The following is a 17,881-nucleotide window of genomic DNA, read 5'->3' on the forward strand; positions in this document are numbered from 1 at the left end:
TGTGAGTGTGTGTGTATGTGACTGTGTGTGTGACTGTATGTGTGTGTGACTGTATGTGTGTGAGTGTGAGTGTGTGTGTGTGTGTGTGTGTGTGTGTGTGTGTGTGAGTACTACAACTTGCTCCAAAGCCATGGCAGGGACAAGCCAGAATAGCGTGGGCAATTGCCTTATCCCCCAACCTCCTGAAAGCATGTTAAGTTTATAGATTTTTTACCTCCAGCTTCTTTTGAATGACTCCTCTTTTCCCTGTGTCTCCTTCTATCCAAACCCTAGCCTGCTTTCTCAAAACCCTGCGGTTGATTTAGGGGGTACTGTCTCTCCTCAATCCTTACCATCACCACTTCAATATGGCGCTCTCAGCAGCATCACTAAGAGAGTTCACCAGCCCTGGCAAGGTTGCTCAATTGGCTGAAGTATTGTCCTGTATACCAAGAAGTTGTGGGTTTGATTCCCAATCAGGACACATACCTAGGTTGTGAGTTAGATGCCCAGGATCCCAGGTTGAGGCACACATGGAAGGCAACCGATCAGTGTTTCTCTCTCTCTCCCTTCCTCTCTACGAAAATCAATAAATATATCCTTGGGTGATCATTTAAAAAAAAAAGAGAGAAAGATCACCAAAGCCCACTTGTCTAAGCATTCCCCAGTTGAACTCTTAGTTTGAGAAACATGAGGACTAAGCTGATTTCATTCAAGCATGCCTGATGTCTTTTAACCTGCTCAGCATTAAATCAGATACTTGGGGTATAAAAGCCACTTGGCATCAAAGGAAAGCTCTCTGCCCAAATCCTTGACTAAGGCAGAAACCTATTCTCCGTGTTCTGTTTATGTAGGGGGAGAATAGCTCAGATGTGGCCTCAGGTTGGCTCAGGAGTTGTGACTTTGCCCAGGTTTGCAGCTGAAGACTAAAACACAGAAGTACCTCATGCCATCTCCCCCAAGTCTCTGAGGGAGTGGTGGTGGCTTGACCGGGATGTCAGAGCCCTCCTCGTGGCCAATGGGGCTCCCCGACCACCAGACCACACAGTTGGTGCTTAACGGGCACTCAGCAAACCTCAAGCTCCAGGCCCGAAGAAGCAGTTTCCAAAAACAGAGCCCTCTTTGTGAACAATTCAGCAAAAATTCTCTCTCCAGCTGTGAGTTGGGATTCATGTTGCAAATGTTGGTGTTAATTAAAAACATCCACCTTCTCAGTTTCAACAGTAAGAGAAAAGCACCATGCAGATGGGGTTTCAGCATTCCTCCCCAGAGCACTTACAGATACGACTGTATTTATGACAGGGTGCTGGGGGCTCATTCTTAATTTTCAGTCCCCAAAAAAGAACTGGGGTCAAGGAGATGGATGTGATGGGTCCAAAATGGCACAGAGAAAATTGGTAACAGAAGAAACAAGAGCCCAGTCGGTGTAGCTCAGTGGCTGAGCATCAACCTATGAACCAGGAGGTCACAGTTCGATTCCAGTTCAGGGCACATGCCCAGGTTGCAGGCTCCATCTTGAGTAGGGGGCATGCAGGAGGCAGCCGATCAATGATTCCCTCTCATCATTGATGTTTCTCTCTCCCTCTCCCTCCCTCTCTAAAATCAATAAAAATATATTTTTTAAAAAGAAGAAGAAACAAGAAAACTGTTCCTGTCCAGAGCATCAGGAAAGATGTTCAACTTCCTGTGTTAGTATCAGGAACTTGACCTAGTTGAAATCAGATGTTTATCTGCTGAGTCATTAAAAATTGTCTTCACGTTGCCCTAAATCCTTCAGACATGAAGAAAATGAGGTGTGATAAGGCCAGGGACATTTCATGAAGGATAACACCGTGTATTCAAGAACTGGAATGGGAGAACGATCATACTTCCCTATATTCTTATTGCAGTTCTCACTTTATTGGGACATTTTTATCCCGAAGGATCCCGAGCTAACAAGATCAGCAAGACCTAGTCGCATCCCTTCCTGAACTTCTGTGGTTGGTTCGTTTGTCCCGCTTCTCACAGGCACCCGACAGGGAAAGAATCAAGCCACACCCACATCGTTATAAAGGAATTTCTTTGTCTTTAATCTCACACAGTTTAAAATACAATATGAAATCAGGCTACAGTATATAAAAAACTCTTCAGGAAAATGATGTGCCAGCATCAGCTACTAAAATACAGACAAAAACTCCCCCATAAGAAACTTTTTGCATTTAAAAAAAAAAACAAAAACAAAACAGACACTTAAATGGCTACATCTCTAAGCTACCTCAGTTCTGAGTTTTAAAAAGCACCTGCTTTTCCTTTTTTTTTTTTTCATCTTGCTTTTAAATGTTCAGCTTTTTAAAAAATATAAATTATATGAAAATACAAGTTGGAAAATAGTCAAACACAATATAACATCTTTTTACCCCTATATTTCTCAGCTTAAAAAAAAAGTATTCTTTAAAAAAAGTTCAATAACTGAGGCAGTATTCCTGATAGAGATAGTTTCATTTTCATATATATCTTTCATATATGTATCTGGATACATATACTTATGGTTCCTTGAAACTTCTTTGGAATGTAGGTAAGAGCTAACACATTTATATAGACCCCAACGGAGAAAGCAGCATGCACAGCATGGCTAGAAGAGAGGGGGTGTCGTTTCCACCATGAAGACAGGCAGGTTAATGCTCTAAAACCCGGAGAGCTCACTTCCAAAGTGAGGAACAGCACATCCGATCTTGGAATGCTACCTCCAATCCCCGTCGCCACCCAACCAGGGCTCCGTGCACCAAAGTCCCCAGCGGCCTCTGCATGGAGAAGGGAACCAAAGGGACTCTGAACCCGACAGCCAGCACTGACGTGGGTGAAGGCATCTCCAAGAAAACAAGGGTTTCCCCCGGCTACACCAGATTTGCCCATCCTTCCTCTGAAGCTAACATGTGTGTGTGTGTGTTTTTAAAAAAAAGCATAAATGCAACAATTCTGCTGCATTTCCAGTGTATAAACCACCCACCACTCTTCCTGGGATGGTCTCTGGCCTTTGGACAGAAGGAGAAGAAGGCATCTGGCCAGATCAACAAAGCGGTCTTAACTAACAAACTATCTATAAATACTGAAAACGGTGGACCTGCAGAGAAAGGCGGCGCAGCGAGCAAGCGGGCTGGGGAGCACGGGAGGCACTTTCTTACATCGGAGCTGCTGTGGGGTGGCTGCAGGGGTTAGACACTCGCACGAGGGGAGTTTTGGGCATCAGTGGAACAGGGAAGGTTGATGAGTTGGGCAGGTGATTGTATGCCTGGTTGCAAACAGCAAGCCATGACTGATGCCCAGCCTTTGGTTCTACCTGCGCCTGTGACTGAAATGTGGAGAGGTGTACCTAGAAAACCCAGGTTTTATCTCAGCTGCAGTTTTGCATGTCTGCAAACACACACACACACATGCACTCACGCACACATGCACTCACGCACACACACACGCACATACACATGCACGCACACAGGCACTTACACATGCACGCACACCTTTGCCCGTGCCCAACAAAGATCAAATAACCTAAGAGAAAACCATGTAGTCCAACAGTTCCGCCGACCCTCCCTGAGCAGCTCCTAAAACATCTCGAGAGCTTCATTAAGGCACCTGCAATTGGAAGAAGATCCAAATACACAGCTGGGCGGATACTGCCTGGGCCTTCCAAGTAGACGCTCTGCTTTATCAGCGTGAGTCACAGAGCTACGTTCCTGACAGTCAGGGTCTGCGAGAGGACCTGGAGTGAACAATCCACGTTCCTGAAGATGCGCTGGAAGTGGTTGGCACTTCCGGTTACTTGGCTAGAGCCTGGGGAAGCCAGCCCTGAGAAGCCCACCTTAACCGCTTCTTCTTCTCTCGCTGCCGTCTGCAAAGCTGTCCCACCGCCCGCACCCTATTTAATCAGGCATCTCGGCCACGGTGGGGATTCTGATTGAATGAGGAACTTGTCTTCATTACTTAGATGTTGGTCCTCCCCCAACCTCCCGACCCAAAACCCCATTTTCAGATTACCCTTCACAGCTGCCTCCGTTGTTTAAATTATGGGGGAACTAAAAATATATTCACATCTCATGGACCACCTCATTGTCTTCATTCAAGCTCCTTTGCTTATGTTTCCTTTGCCTTCTAGTCATCCCTCTCTTCTGCCATGATGAGCCTTCACTTACCCTGTGCCACGACAGCAGTCCAAGCGCAAGACCCGAACAGCAGCTGCACTGTTCGCTCTGCATGCGCGGTCTTGCCGGATGGACATCCCACTCAACTAGCCTAAGTCCTTCAAAGGAAAGCCTTGCGCTTCTCCTCCGGAAGACAGCCAAGCCACCTTTTGCTTCTAGGCACCCACAATTTCCATTGTGCCAAACACCCAATGAGTCTAAATGGCTTTATCATATGCTCTTCAACTCATGTCTGCTGTCACTCGTTCACTCCCCAATCAGAAAGCTTTACATTTCTCTGCACTGAATAAGAGTGTGTGTGTGTGTGTGTGTGTGTGTGTTTGTGTTTGTTTGTGGGGGGGGGGGGGGAAGCAAGAAGTATGGGAGGCTGAGAGGATGAGACATAAAAGATAAAGTGTTAGTTGGGAATAACATGCATTCAGGACTTACTTCCTAAGACCCGAGGGGTAATGCCCAGGCACACAGCTTTGATTCCCAGTCATAGGAAAAGAACCAAGTCAACCTTCCTCCTCGATGTCCTTTCCAGCTCCTGATTCACTGTGCTCCCCACCCAGGGCTGCCAAATACATTCAAGTTGAAGACTTAATGCTTCTTAGCTCAACATTAAGTCTAAACCCCGAGAATCCACTAACGACAAATACGTAGAGGGGCGTGATGATCATTTTTTTTTTAAAAATTACAGATGACATTCACATGCACAGGTCCCTTGTCCCCAGATCAGCATCATTTGTTCCTTCATCTATAAAGCCACCTGGATCTGGGGTCCAACCTCGGTGACAGCACTTTGCCTTCCCAGTGGGGTCTATATAAACAGTTTCCTTTCGCTGTGACAGAATCCTCAGCTGGCAAATAAAAACAACCTTGCACGATACTGCAATACTGAGACCACCTTAGAGCTTAAGACGATTTTTAAGAAGAAAAAAAATACTGGCACAAAATTTAATAAAATAAATTTCAACACAAAAACAGTTTTGGTCCCTCCCCCACGCAAGTCCACCTTTGTTTTAAAAGTAGAGTAAAAGGTAAATAGTCCTTGGTTTTTGTGCACTCCCTCCCCAAACAAATTGTCTTACCCCACCTCCCTCTTTTGGCCCCGCTCAGACCTAAAAACAGAAGCAAACGAATTGCCCTTCATCCATTTCATGACCCCTGATGCCTCAATTACTTATGCTGATAAGTTCATCACTTGAGGCACTTTTTTTTTCCCATGGACGATTTTTAAAAAATTATCAGACATACGTGTCTAGTCCTCCCTCAAGCCAGATTCTTCAAGCTTCTAAGGAGACCTTTCTCTCTCTCTCCTGCAAATTTGCTCAAGAATTTCTTGTCCCACCCACCCCACCAGTCCTGGCTCTCCTTTGCCAACCACACATAATTGATTATAGCTGCAGTTCACTTAGCTCCCTCCCCTGAATGTAAAAAAAAAAATGAGTCTGGAAAATTAAAAATAGAATAACCATTAAAAAGTAAGAGTCCAACCGACGTGGGTCTTTTGAAATGTCTCAGCAGAGTTTCCCTGGCCCCCCAGGTGCCCGTCACTCGTCGGCGTCCGGCTTGACATCCAGCATGGCGTGGAGCTCCTCGGGCGTGTACCCCAGGAGGCTCTGCAGGTCACACACAAAGCGGTACACGTAGCGCTTGCCCGCTGTCTTGTGGATGATGTTTTTGTCATAATAGTAGCGGAGGCCACGGCTCAGTTTCTCATAATTCATCTTGGGCTTGTTTTTCCTTTTCCCCCATCTCCTGGCCACCTGAAATTAAAAATGGGGGAGGGGGGGTTAAAAATCTATAAAATAATCCAATATGCATGTTTATATGCCTATAGCCATTCATGATGACCCATGATGTTCAAGTCAGTCCGGAAAGAGGTTCATGTACGTGGAGGGTATTCTCCTGACTGATCTCTCCTGAACTCCAATGTTGAAGGGTCAGGCAAGGATGGCTGGACCGCTGATTCTAGGTTGATGAAAAATAGTGACCTTGGACTTCTACATAATGAAGTTTACCAAAAGAAAAAGGAATGCAACACTGTAGACTCTATTCCATCCCTGTATAATTTAGAGAATGTCCCTGGCCCGGCCAGGGGTGCTCAGTGGTTGAGCATTGACCTATGAACCAGGAAGTCACAGTTCGATTCCTGGTCAGGGCACATGCCCCGGGTTGTGGGCTCGATCCCTAGTGTGGGGTGTGCAGGAGGCAGCCCACCAATGATTCTCTCTCATCATTGATGTTTCTATCTTTCTCTCCCTCTCCCTTTCCTTCTAAAATCAATAAAAATATCTTTTTTAAAGAGAGAGAATGTGAGGGACTTTGGAATGTGAGGGGCTGAAGGAGCACTGAGCTGCAGCCACACCTGCCCTTCATCAACAGGATGCAGGTTTCTGTTCTGGGGCACAATTCTTCTCAGGTGCGCCACACCGAGTGGTTGGCTCTCCATTTTTATCCTCAGCATTGGGCATGGCAGAGAGTAACCACTCACTAAGCATTTGTTGGATCAAAGAATGGCTTAATGAACAAATTGCACCCATTTTCCCAAAGCCTCTTGAGTTGTCTGAGCCCTTTCAGATTCACAGAGCCCAAGAGGCCAGGAGAAGGACTGAGTAATAGAAGGCAACTCATATTTACGAAGGATGACTATGTGCCTGAGACCCCGGTGCATCCTATTAGGCGATCCAAGAACAATGGGCAATGTAGAGATTTTCTCTATTTTCCAAGTAAAGAGACGAAGGCTCAGATGGGCTATGCAACTTGCAGGAGGTCACACAGCTAGCAAGTGGCAGAGCTGGGATCAGAATCCTAGGAAATGTCCTCGGCATCACACAGCCTCTTCCAGAGTTCTCTCTCGCACAGCACTCTGGGCTCCCTCCCTCCTTACCTCATCTGGGTCAGAGAGCTTGAATTCCCAGCCATCTCCTGTCCAGCTGATAAAAGACTGGCAGGACTTATCAGTGAGTAATTCCAGAAGAAACTGCCACAGCTGGATCGGTCCACTGCCTGGAACACAAGGCATTGACTCATTACTCCAGAGGCCCAGCCCTCTCAGCCCCGGATCCCAGGACCCAGCTCTCCCTCTCCTCTGTCCATCCAGCCAGGAGAAAAGGCAGGCAACACACAGGACACAGGGAGGAGGCGCTATAGCTCACACAGACCGAAAAGGGGAAGACGCTCCCACCCTAAGGAGAAGAAAAACACAAGACAATAGAGCAACTGCCTTCTGTTGAATGGCTGAAGGGTCAGGCCACATTTCTTGCTAAGCAGACTCTAGAAAGAAAACACTGACTCTATCCTCTGAGGCAGCGTGGTCCTTTGTGCCTTTACAATTATTTTGCCTCAAGAAGTAAAAAAAAAAAAAAAAGGTATTAACCAAGGAATGCCCATTGCGAGTTCCAATCGGAAGTCAAACCTCATAAGCCCTCCTCTCTAGAGGGAGCCTTTGGCCCCTGACCTGCAAGAGGGAAGATCTTAGGCTTATGTAACAAGGACTTAGTTGGGTCATCATATTCCTTTCCAGCACCATCCTGTCCTCCCAGGTCACACATAGGCAAGCATCCAAACAGAGAGAGGAAAGCATCAAGTCATCAACTTGCCACCCAGAAATCCTCGAAGGTCAGGTGACGACTATTAAATTCTTCCTGGGTCCAGTATATTCTAATTTACACACACACACATGCACACACACATTGTCTTGTCTTAGCCAACAACACTGCCACTATTGTAGTTCTGGAAGGCCTGGCATACTCTGAATGTCAATTTATCTATGCTAAAAGATTCCTGCTACATAGATTTCCTTTTAGGATAACTTTTTATTCAGAATGACCACGCTGCCCTGGGCGTTGTGGCCCGGTTAATTGGGTGTCATCCCATGCACTCGGGAACATGCCTGGATTTCAGGCTCAATCCTCAGTTGGGGGCGGGGGGGCGTGCTGGACCCATCAGATGGATGTTATGTTTCGCTCTCACATTCTCTCTCTTTCCCTCTCCCTTCCTCTCTCTCTAAAGACCAATTTTGAAAATCTTAAAAAGAAAGGACAATGTTGACTGATTCCTATGCCTCATGAGTGCACCAGAGAGAGAAATACTGGTTCAACAGGCCGTGCTGCTTGTGCCCTGCACACCATCTCAGAAGCCAGGGCAGGACTGAGAGCACCCCGTTATGCAGATGAAGGAGGCCGGGGGTGCTCCGACTCACATCGTAAAACCTGACTTTTTAAACTTCTAACCCTTAACCTGAGTTTCAAATGTGTCTGATCCAAAGTAAACTGAGACCCAACAAAACACCAGCTTCAGGTTGGTTCCCTCTCCATCTAAAAGGGAAATGTCTATGATCGATCAGGGTAACCTCTTCTTCTACCTTTCACGTCTATAAGGCCCATGCGTATGCATCACGTCACTCGCTCCTAAAGTCCACTGCCCACTCCTCTGTACGTGAAGCGCAGTGGCCTTGCTGTTCCCATTCTATCTGTGAAAAAGGAGCTCAGAAAAGTCACGTGACTTTGCTCCGAGCACAGTTAGAAAACGGTGCTTCTGGGTCCAGTGTCCAGCCCGTCAGACTCCAGGCACAGGGCCACCTGGCCAGACACCTGTGAGGAAGCAGTGACTGCTGTGCACTGTGATCTACCATCTGGGAAGCGCTCCTCCAGTAACTGCTTCCTCGTGGTGGGCCCAGCGCTCCTCCCCTGCACACCCCACGCAAAACAGGGCACGTGAAATATCACCGCGTCCTCCTTCAAAAATGCACCTTGAGCTCTTTGAAACCTTCATGCAAGAAATACCCTACACGTACCCCAGAATGAAACGATTCAGCAAATGCCTACAAAACAAATGAACTTTAGAAAGCACAGCCCTGAGTGCTGGACGACTTAAGCCTTATCCTCCTCCATCTCCACCCCTCCTTGAAAAACCACTGGGTGGGCCACTCACACTCATTTGCATATTTCTTATAAGTTGAGTTAAAGTCACCAGCGACTTACTCCCTACCTGGGCTCATGGGACTAAAGGCAACATTATGTGAGGAACCCACTAAAAAGCCACTCTGACGGGCAGAAGGTTTAAGAAAACAAATCTCTATTGAGAGATGCTATGGGATTTCTGATAGAAAAAAAAAAGCAGCCGCAAAACCCCTTGTGATATAATAGGCTTCCTGATGAAGTGCAAAATGACTATACATCCACCAGGACCCCGGAGGAGAGACAGAGAGAGAAAAATCAACTGCCCCAAATTTATGTAAATGAGCCCTGGAGTCTGCTGTCCTCATCTGAGTCAGGTCCCCAGACCACAGACATAGGACAGAGGGAGGAGCTGCAATGCTCAAGTGCTATGATTTCGTGCACACCTACTATGCACCGGACACTGTGTTGATGCTTATACCCTTCTCACTTACTCCTCACAGTAACTCCATGGGTAGCTGCTACTGTGAATGTATCTTAAAAGCTCCCTCACATGATTTATCTTAAAATCCCTTTGGGGAGGAGAAGGCTAGTGATACCAAGCGAAGGAAAGGGAAGGAAGTACCAGCTTCTACCTGGGCAAGTCCAAGTCCGGGAGGGTAGGGCCCAGGAGCCTGCACGCCACCTCTGGGCTGGGCAGCCTTAGTGTAGAGGGGGAACTAGTTCCCGTCTGGGAGCCAGCTCCTAGAGGCAGGATCGCAGACAGAGGAGGGCCTGTGGCTGGTCTTCCTGCCTGTGCCGTTCCCTGGACTGAGGTGTCCACCTGGGCAGCATCTGCCCGGCCCCAGCCTCACTCTATAGAGCCGAGCCCTGGTGTCTGCACACAGGGTCGGGGCCAGGGTAAGACCTTGTCTGCAGGGGTTTTCTCACTGTGGGTTCACCTTTGTTCATAAAGAACATCACACTGTGACATTCGGGAGCTCTAGTCTTTTCTTCTATTGACACCAAAGGGAAGAGGGATCAGAGGCAGGAGAGGCAGATGCCTGAAGCAAGCACAGGACCTGGAGGGGACCGTTGGCTGCTCAGCTTCACAGTAACTAAGTCAGCACAGCGGTGGTCGGCTGCCTCCTCCCCCCAGGCCTTGAGGAAAACCCCTGTGAGCCACCTGGAGTGGAGGGGCACCCAGGGCTCTCAGCCTGGGCTTCCTGCAGGCCACTGCCTACCCTCCAGAAAGCCCACGTGGTACCAACAGGGGAATCCGTGGTCCTGAGTCCTTTCCAGTACGTGTGCTGAGCCCTGAATGGCCTCTTAGCTGTGGGAGCAGCAGGAATAGGAAGGACATGGAATATTCCCCCAGCAAGAAGGCCCCAGGGTGGGCTTGGACCAGTGGACATCCTGACACAGGAGCCTGTTTCCACAATGTGTCGCCCTCATTTCAGGTTGGGAAGGCAATTCGGGGCCACCTGGAGGCCCACAGCTTGGAGGGAGCTCTGGGCTGGGGGTGCACACTAACTCTAAAGACTCCCCAGCAACATCTAAGTCCAGGAGCCTCGTGTGCCCCAGACGTGTGCAAACACTGGGTGAGGCCAGCACTCTGAGCGACAGGCTCGCCCACGGGTGTTTCTGTGCAGCTGGGTGTCCGTCCCCAGGGCCCCAGGGCTCCATCCCTCACCCTTGCTCCAACATCTCCTAACTCTGCAAAGCCTCCCCCTCCATCCTTCCTGCACCTCCTCTCATGCCTGGGCCCAGCGTCAGCCAACCACCCAACCAGACTGGGGTCCCGGTGACCTTTGTCCCAGGGAGCAGAGAATGGTGCTAAGAATAGTGCCCGTCATGGGCCGAGGGAGCTCACAGACTAAATGTGACTCACAATGGCGTCCCTGTCTGGGGGCCCCAGGCAGTCAAGGGCGGCCTTCAGCAGGCTGCCCGGAGTGTCACGCATCAGGAATCCGGTGGCATCACTGGCAGACTATGCCTCTCAAGTCGCAGCTCTGAGCCACAACAACAGAGGGGTCCCTGTTAGAAGGAAGTCTCTCTCCAAAGAAGTTGGGGGGAGGGCACCGCACACACACCCCCAACTCCCTGCGCCTCCACACCCTGCGTCTGCCTCCTCCTTCTCCTCCTCCTCCCCTTCCTCTGGCTGCAGTAGGGGGATTTCCCCTGCCTGCTTTGTTCTTCTCGGCTCTGGGTACAAGGAAAATTCCTAGTATAACATTCACAGTCCTGATTTGAAGCACTTGATACAACTCAGAAGAACAAATATCAGGTGGGTACCAGGAGGCATCCCAGACCAACAGCCAATCCCATGAGAATGTTTCTCTCCAGAGAAGACGCTCAAGGCATTTCAAATCCAAGGCCACAATCTATCTTCCTTCCTTCCTTCCTTCCTTCCTTCCTTCCTTCCTTCCTTCCTTCCTTCCTTCCTTCCTTCCTTCCTCCCCCTCCCTCCCTTTCTCTCTCTCTCTCTCTCTCTCTCTCTCTCTCTCTCTCTTTCTCTCTCTCCCCCAAACGCACAGCTTCAGGTAAAATCCTACTCATTTTGGTTACATTTTAAGTCCCTTCTCCTTGTCAAGTCACTGGAAGGCCTGCCAATACATCTCCATGAGAGTTGGTTATTAAAAAAACAAATAAAAACCCCTGCTTTTTTGCTTCCATACTCTGAATCTAAGAAGTGGGCAACTTAAAGAAATAAATAGCAAAGTGTTAGCAAGATGCTCTCAACAATAAGATGGTCATTTTTCAGTATCTCTCCTCTCATTTTCCAGGCTCGGAGGTTGTCTGCCTTGACCATGAACTCACCCTTAGTGAATTCAGGGCGGGGCTGCAGGTCTGCCTTCTCATTTCAACTGCAAGCTCTCATCTGCTGCCTGTGCCCTAGTGCTTGGCACATGGAAGAGCTGACTTCCACACAGAGGGAGGTGAGCTCAGGGCGGTCACTCTGGTGGGCTTCCTCCCACTGCGGTTTGCTTACAAGACCAACCTGACGGCTTGCTCTAGGCCCACCCCTCACTGCTAGAATATATGCTCAAGGGCTCACATGCAAAGCCTAGAACGGTGCCTCACCAACAGACACCAACCATTGCAAAGCTACTTGCTGCCCTAGCTGGTGTGGCTCAGTGGATAGAGCGTCGACCTGCAGACCAAAGGGTCCCGGGCTTAATTCCGGTCAAGGGCACACACTCCCCCACAGCCTGGGCCCTGGTCGGAACTCATGCAAGAAGGAGGCAACCAATCAATGTGTTTCTCTTGCACTGATGTTTCTCTTCTTTCCCTCTCTCTAAAAATCAATGGGAAAATATCCTCAGGTGAGGATTAACAACAACAAAAGCTGTTTGCTATTCAATGACTCTATTTATCCGCTCCCTGCAAGCATATACCAAAGCTTACCATACCATGACATGTGCCCAATAAACATATACTGAACTGTAGACTACAATAATCCCGCCACCGCCCCCCCTCCCCGAAAAAAGGTGTTAGGACTTAAAAAGCTACTCAAATTGTTTCTCTCTCTTAAAACTATATTTGGGACCAAACAGCAGGGGTGACTCCAGGCTACGTTTCATCAACACGTTCCCCCAAATAAAAACTACCACACCTCCTGTCCTTTGGGGATTCATTTGCTACTTTGAGAAGCTAATCTCTTCAGCTTGACTCTCAAAGTCAAATCAAACACCACGTTTATTTTAACCTATGAAACTCTCATGGTTGGTCACCCTTGCAACAGGGCTGCCTCTACCCTGAGAGCACACATCTGCCAGGTGCTCCTGCAGCAGGGGAACGGGCCTGGCTGCCCCTCCCTGCCACCCAGGTGTCTACCCACAGCCAAACGATGGTGGCGAAAACAGAACACTCAACTCCAGAAATGACCCACCCACGTGTTCATCAGTGTGTCTTCTTCTCATGCTACTCACTGTCGGAGCTCCCAACTCTGAGGGTGGGGCGGGTGACCCCAGTCTAAGCATCACCCCCTTTCTGTCAAGCCCCTTCTAAATGATCGCTCACAAGAAATTTCCCAAATCTCTCCATGTCCAGTAAGTCCTTGTTGAATGAAGTTTACTGACAAATCAAACAGAAAACATCCGGGCAGTTTCTTGTCCTGTGGACCCAACTCCATCTGAAGCTGTACAACCCTTCTGTCTGGGACTGAAAAAGTCAAGGGATCTTATTGCTGGATTGTCTGGCAACCAAAGCACTGGGAAGATTTTTTTTAAGGAACAGGAAGGGCAGGACTGCTTGATACTGTGCTTTTCCCTATTTCTTCTGAGGTATGCCTTTCCTTTGCCCCTACCCCGACCCAGTCTCATCTCAGCTCCAACATGGTCCATGTGCAGTACATTCTACAACGAGCCAACAGGCCTTGGTTTAATGACTCACTATACAGTCAATGTGTCCTCTACATCTGATCCCTTATCAATGGCTAGTCACGCAAGGGCAGCAATTGGGGATGAAAGCTCTAAAAATTCAACATTCCTACAGGTACCTGAAAAACCATTAGCATAGTGGTGTTCTAACCAGCATCCAACAATGGAAACAAGTTAGAAAACAGCTCTACAAGCCATGAAAACCAACCTCTGATGCCAAGTCTATGGTTTGCTGACACGTGAGACCAAAAGATAGGAGAAAGCATCAAAAAATAACAATAAAGCAGGTTAAGCAGCGGAGGGCTGAGATAACAGCAGACAGCATCCTACAGAATTAAAATAGCCCCATGCCTTCGGGAGAGCCCGGAATGGGAGTCAGTGGTCCACGGCTTTGATCCAAATTTCTCCGATTCACTGCGAGCTTAGGCAATTGATTCAACTCTCTGGCCTTTAGTGTTCCCATTCCTAGACTGTCCCTGCTCCTTCCTACTTCATAGAGATATAAGTTAAGTCTAAATCATGAGGGAATATGTATATGTGTACATATACATACATATATGTGTATGTATACATACACATATATGTAATGTACATATACATACATATATATGTATGTGTATGTATATATATATTTTTTACGACAGTGTAGAACAGTTGGGAACAATATAAAGTATGTATATATACATTTTTACGACAGTGTAGAACAGTTGGGAACAATATAAAATACAACAATGAAATTAAAGAGAAGAATAAAGCAAAAGAAAATATATTTCCAAAGCAGACTTTTCAAAGCAAGACAAGTAAAAGATAGAACTCAAAAGAAAACAGCAAAAGCACTAGATAAAATTTAATTATTCTTCCAAGAATTAAATCGGCCTCTTATACGGCAACTTTGAAAAAGGAGAGAGTTGGAGGCACAAAAAAAACCAAAAACCATACAAAAGATGAAAGCAGATGAGTGTGAACTGCTCTCAATACTGCAGATAAGAACGGCCGGTTGAGATCTGCTCGCGTTAGGAATAACCGAGAAGTCCTGGCTCTAACTCAAAGTAGGTAGGCCCAGAAAGAGCAGATGCAAGCTGCTTTGCAAGTGAAAGTATGACAGACATTTATGGTTTGGGGAAATCTTGGCCACAGACAGACTTAGATCCTCTTTCCTCCAATGTGCTTTTTCTTCCCTAATCATTCATGCTCCTCGCCAAGCATGCTCTGCCTAATTATTATGGAGGGCTGACCGAGTTCAGCAGTGTTCCCCACGAATGGCAGCAGTTTTGCTCAGAGGTAGACCCCATCAGCATTCATGGAAGGTGAGGCACAAGTCTGTCCAGTTATCCATGTCCAAGGCAGGCTGGGTAGCAGGCCCTACTGGTGGGTCACAGGCTGGCCTGGCTGCCCCACCTGGGACAGACGTAAGGGAGGCTCACTGTGGCATCTGCCCTAGGGCCTGAGAATGTGACAGTTACACACTTCAGTGTGTGGAGAAAAGACCCTTGTTTTTGCTCAGGCTCCTCACACCTGCATGCGTTCAAGCACACGTGTGTGGGGGGGTGGCTGGAGGAGAAAGGAGACTGTTTCTCTCTTAAAGGGGCAGCCTGTATTCAAATGCACCTGCCTCTTTCCCCTAAGTCCCTAACCAAGTTCAACCTGCCCTCAGACACAGACCTGGACAGCGAGCCAGCGAAGCTCAAGTCAGGAAGTGGGTTTCCTTAGAGCTTTGCCTCCTGGTGTCTTCTAGGCAACCCATTCTTTCAAGTCACCAGAAATGGCTTAGGTTTGGATTTGAGGGTACAGGGTGAGAATTTTCTTTGACACCAAGGCAATGCTTTCTCTAACCAATGAAACTGAAGGAAAGGTCTCCCTACACGTAGCCAGGTAACAGGAAGAAGGAAAGAGGCGCTCACTGATTGGGATTGGAAAACAGGACTTGAGAACGCTGAAGCCAAGGCCTTTCTCCGATCTCAACACAGCCTCTGGAAATTATTTTACCCGAGGGGCCATGTCCCCAGCACCTCAAGGATGAGAGAAATGATTGGTCCAGCGTCTTACAATTCTCGGGGAGGTGAACCGGCACTGGATTTTTTAAGTATTTATCCAGCAAATGATTTCTGAATACCCCTCCAGTATCAGGCATTGAGGACAGATGGGGTTGAATAGCAAAAGAGAATATTAACAGTGACAAGAGCCTGGAGGTCACAGAAGAAATACCTTTTTTTTCTGTGCCACCTTCATGTGATGAGCTGAAAATGTCCTAACCTACCCCTGTGAAGAAGGCCCGACCGAGAACCCAGCTTTGAGAGGCCTTCCCAGAAACTGTGCCCACCCCGGCTCTGAAGGTCACACACTCCACAGAGCTGTGCCCTCTGCACACCTTCCCAGCCAAGCAAGTCCCATCCTCGTCTAGAGTTTAAACTGTCCCATGCACTCACCATAGGACAACTTTCGCTCTCATTATCTCTCAGGGAGAGGTGAGTCACACATCAGGCAATGCACTTGGTTATTTGTCATCAACAACCCTCTGTTTTCTGGAGCTTATTGTGGGTCACCAGGAGCATTGGGATTGGCCTTGGTCTTGAGTCTTGCTCTACAACTAGCCAGACAGAAGAGCTGGGGTGGCCTGATTGACAGCCTATGTTTGGTAGTCAGGTAGGATGGGGGTCACACAACCTATAGCAGCCATGACAACGAGCTACTCGAGTCTCTTGCAGCAAGGAGCATAACTGACTGGATCCACCATGTCCCCACCAAGGTCAAGCTAGCTAGGGTCTGCTCCAGCCAGGGACTGAGCATGGTTGGAGGCATGGGCCCTTTCTGAGAGACATGGAGCTCCTCCACCTGGCAACTTTGACCAGCGGATTCCCCACCAGCCTGGCCAGACCTTCCTAGGGATTGGGCTGCAGTTAAACGCTCTTCCCACCCCAGTCTCCTTCCTTCCCTCTGTCCTTTAACAGGTAACACACCTGAGCACGGACGGTCTAGAGGCTCCCCTGCCTTCCCTTGCTCTCTCCTTCTTTTAGAGCAAGTATAACCAGGTGTTGACATCGGCTCCTCCGCAGACCCAAACAAATACACTGCCGACATCGGATATGTTCCTTCTCATTGTCTCACTGTGAAACACTTTGAAAGGCATCTGCTTTGTTGTTTGCTGTATGACTGTGAGTTAGTCCTGTTTCCCGCTCTGAACTTCAACTCCCTCGTTTATACAATGCGAACAACAGAACCTTCCTCATGTGGCTCCTGGTGACAGGTGAAATAATGTAATGGATATTAGAGAGTCTAGAAAACAGCTGGAGTTCCCACACGTGAGTTCTGCTCAATAGCAGAAATGACTTAATCTGACATTAAATATCTGCTGTACCCAGGAGAGTACCAGCAATGACTGGAATTCTATACATAAAACATATAGTTCCAACCACAAGGCATGTATGATCCTGGAAAGACAAACAGGTTGGAGGATAATATGGAAAACAGTGGTAACAACCGGCACCCAGAGAATTCTCCTATACACCAGCACTATTTGTGGGTGCATCCCATATCCTAGTTAATTTCATTCTCTCATCCATCCTAGGAGAGAGTAACTATTATTATTCCCATTTTGCAGATGAGAAAACTGAGGCACAGAGATGTTAGCTTATCCAAAATCACACAGCTGGTCAGTGACAAAGCCAGGACATGCTCAGGACGACTGGCTCCCAAGTCCACACTCTTAACCCTACTGATCCAGCCCCTGGAATAATCCTGGTTAAACAACATGGGTGGCCAGAAGGCATACCCAAGTGACAGAGTGGGCTCAGGTAAACACCCACCCTGCGGGCGTCACGTGGACATCACTCGATGGAGAACAGGAAACCTCTGATTTCCACATTTTTAAAGACATTTAGAAAAAAGACTTAATAGTGAGGCCCCGACCACGTGATCCTTTTCTACCGGTGGCAGATGATGAAGAAAAACTGTCCAAACGTGAATCAGGAAGCAGGAGCCACAAAACTGCCCTGCAGGCAACAGAAGGAGGCTTCTTCTCCCACCCGGGTCAGATCTTGCCAGGAGTTTTCCCCACCAGCCCCATCACTGAGCAGCAGGGTAGCCCATTTCTCCAGGGAGACCCCACATCACTGCACGCCCCGCCTCAGGACCTACCCCCAAACAGGGCAGAGGACCGGAATCCCCTGGCTCCTGGGCCGCTGGCTGGCAGCACAGCTCCACTCGGGACCAGGGGTCTGTCTGGCTTCCTGCCACCTGCCAAGGAAGGGGCCTCTGAGCCAGAAACGGGGAGACACTCTGTTGCTGCCTTTCTCATTTCTAGCTCTTTCCCTCCTGTCCACTCAGATGCTGCCCAAGGATGCTCTATGCTGAGACGGATGGCTTCCCGCAAGCCCGCGGCCAGCTCCCTTGCCGGACCCGGGATCCCTGTGAAAGACGTGGGCTGCACAAACGGACATCTGAGCTCTGTGCCCACATCAACCAGTTGGTTCTCCTCGGCTGT

At 48.3% G+C, this 17,881-nt stretch overlaps 1 protein-coding gene across 3 annotated transcripts in view; it reads right to left on the bottom strand.

Annotated features, from left to right (window-relative positions):
- Positions 1-2,021: 2,021 nt before the first annotated feature.
- Positions 2,022-17,881, bottom strand: part of ETS1 (v-ets avian erythroblastosis virus E26 oncogene homolog 1) — a 138,218-nt gene continuing 122,358 nt past the window's right edge. For all 3 annotated transcript variants that reach the window (XM_014536440.1, XM_005862251.2, XM_014536441.1), the window contains 2 exons: positions 7,030-7,148; positions 2,022-5,905 (listed from right to left, as the gene is read on the bottom strand). In XM_014536440.1, coding sequence (XP_014391926.1) covers positions 5,690-5,905; positions 7,030-7,148 — 335 coding nt within the window. In that variant the 3' untranslated portion in view covers positions 2,022-5,689. The remainder of the gene's footprint in view (positions 5,906-7,029; positions 7,149-17,881) is intronic.

The sequence above is a fragment of the Myotis brandtii genome, unplaced genomic scaffold (genome assembly GCF_000412655.1).
Source record: "Myotis brandtii unplaced genomic scaffold, ASM41265v1 scaffold1617, whole genome shotgun sequence".
Classification (NCBI taxonomy): domain Eukaryota; kingdom Metazoa; phylum Chordata; class Mammalia; order Chiroptera; family Vespertilionidae; genus Myotis; species Myotis brandtii.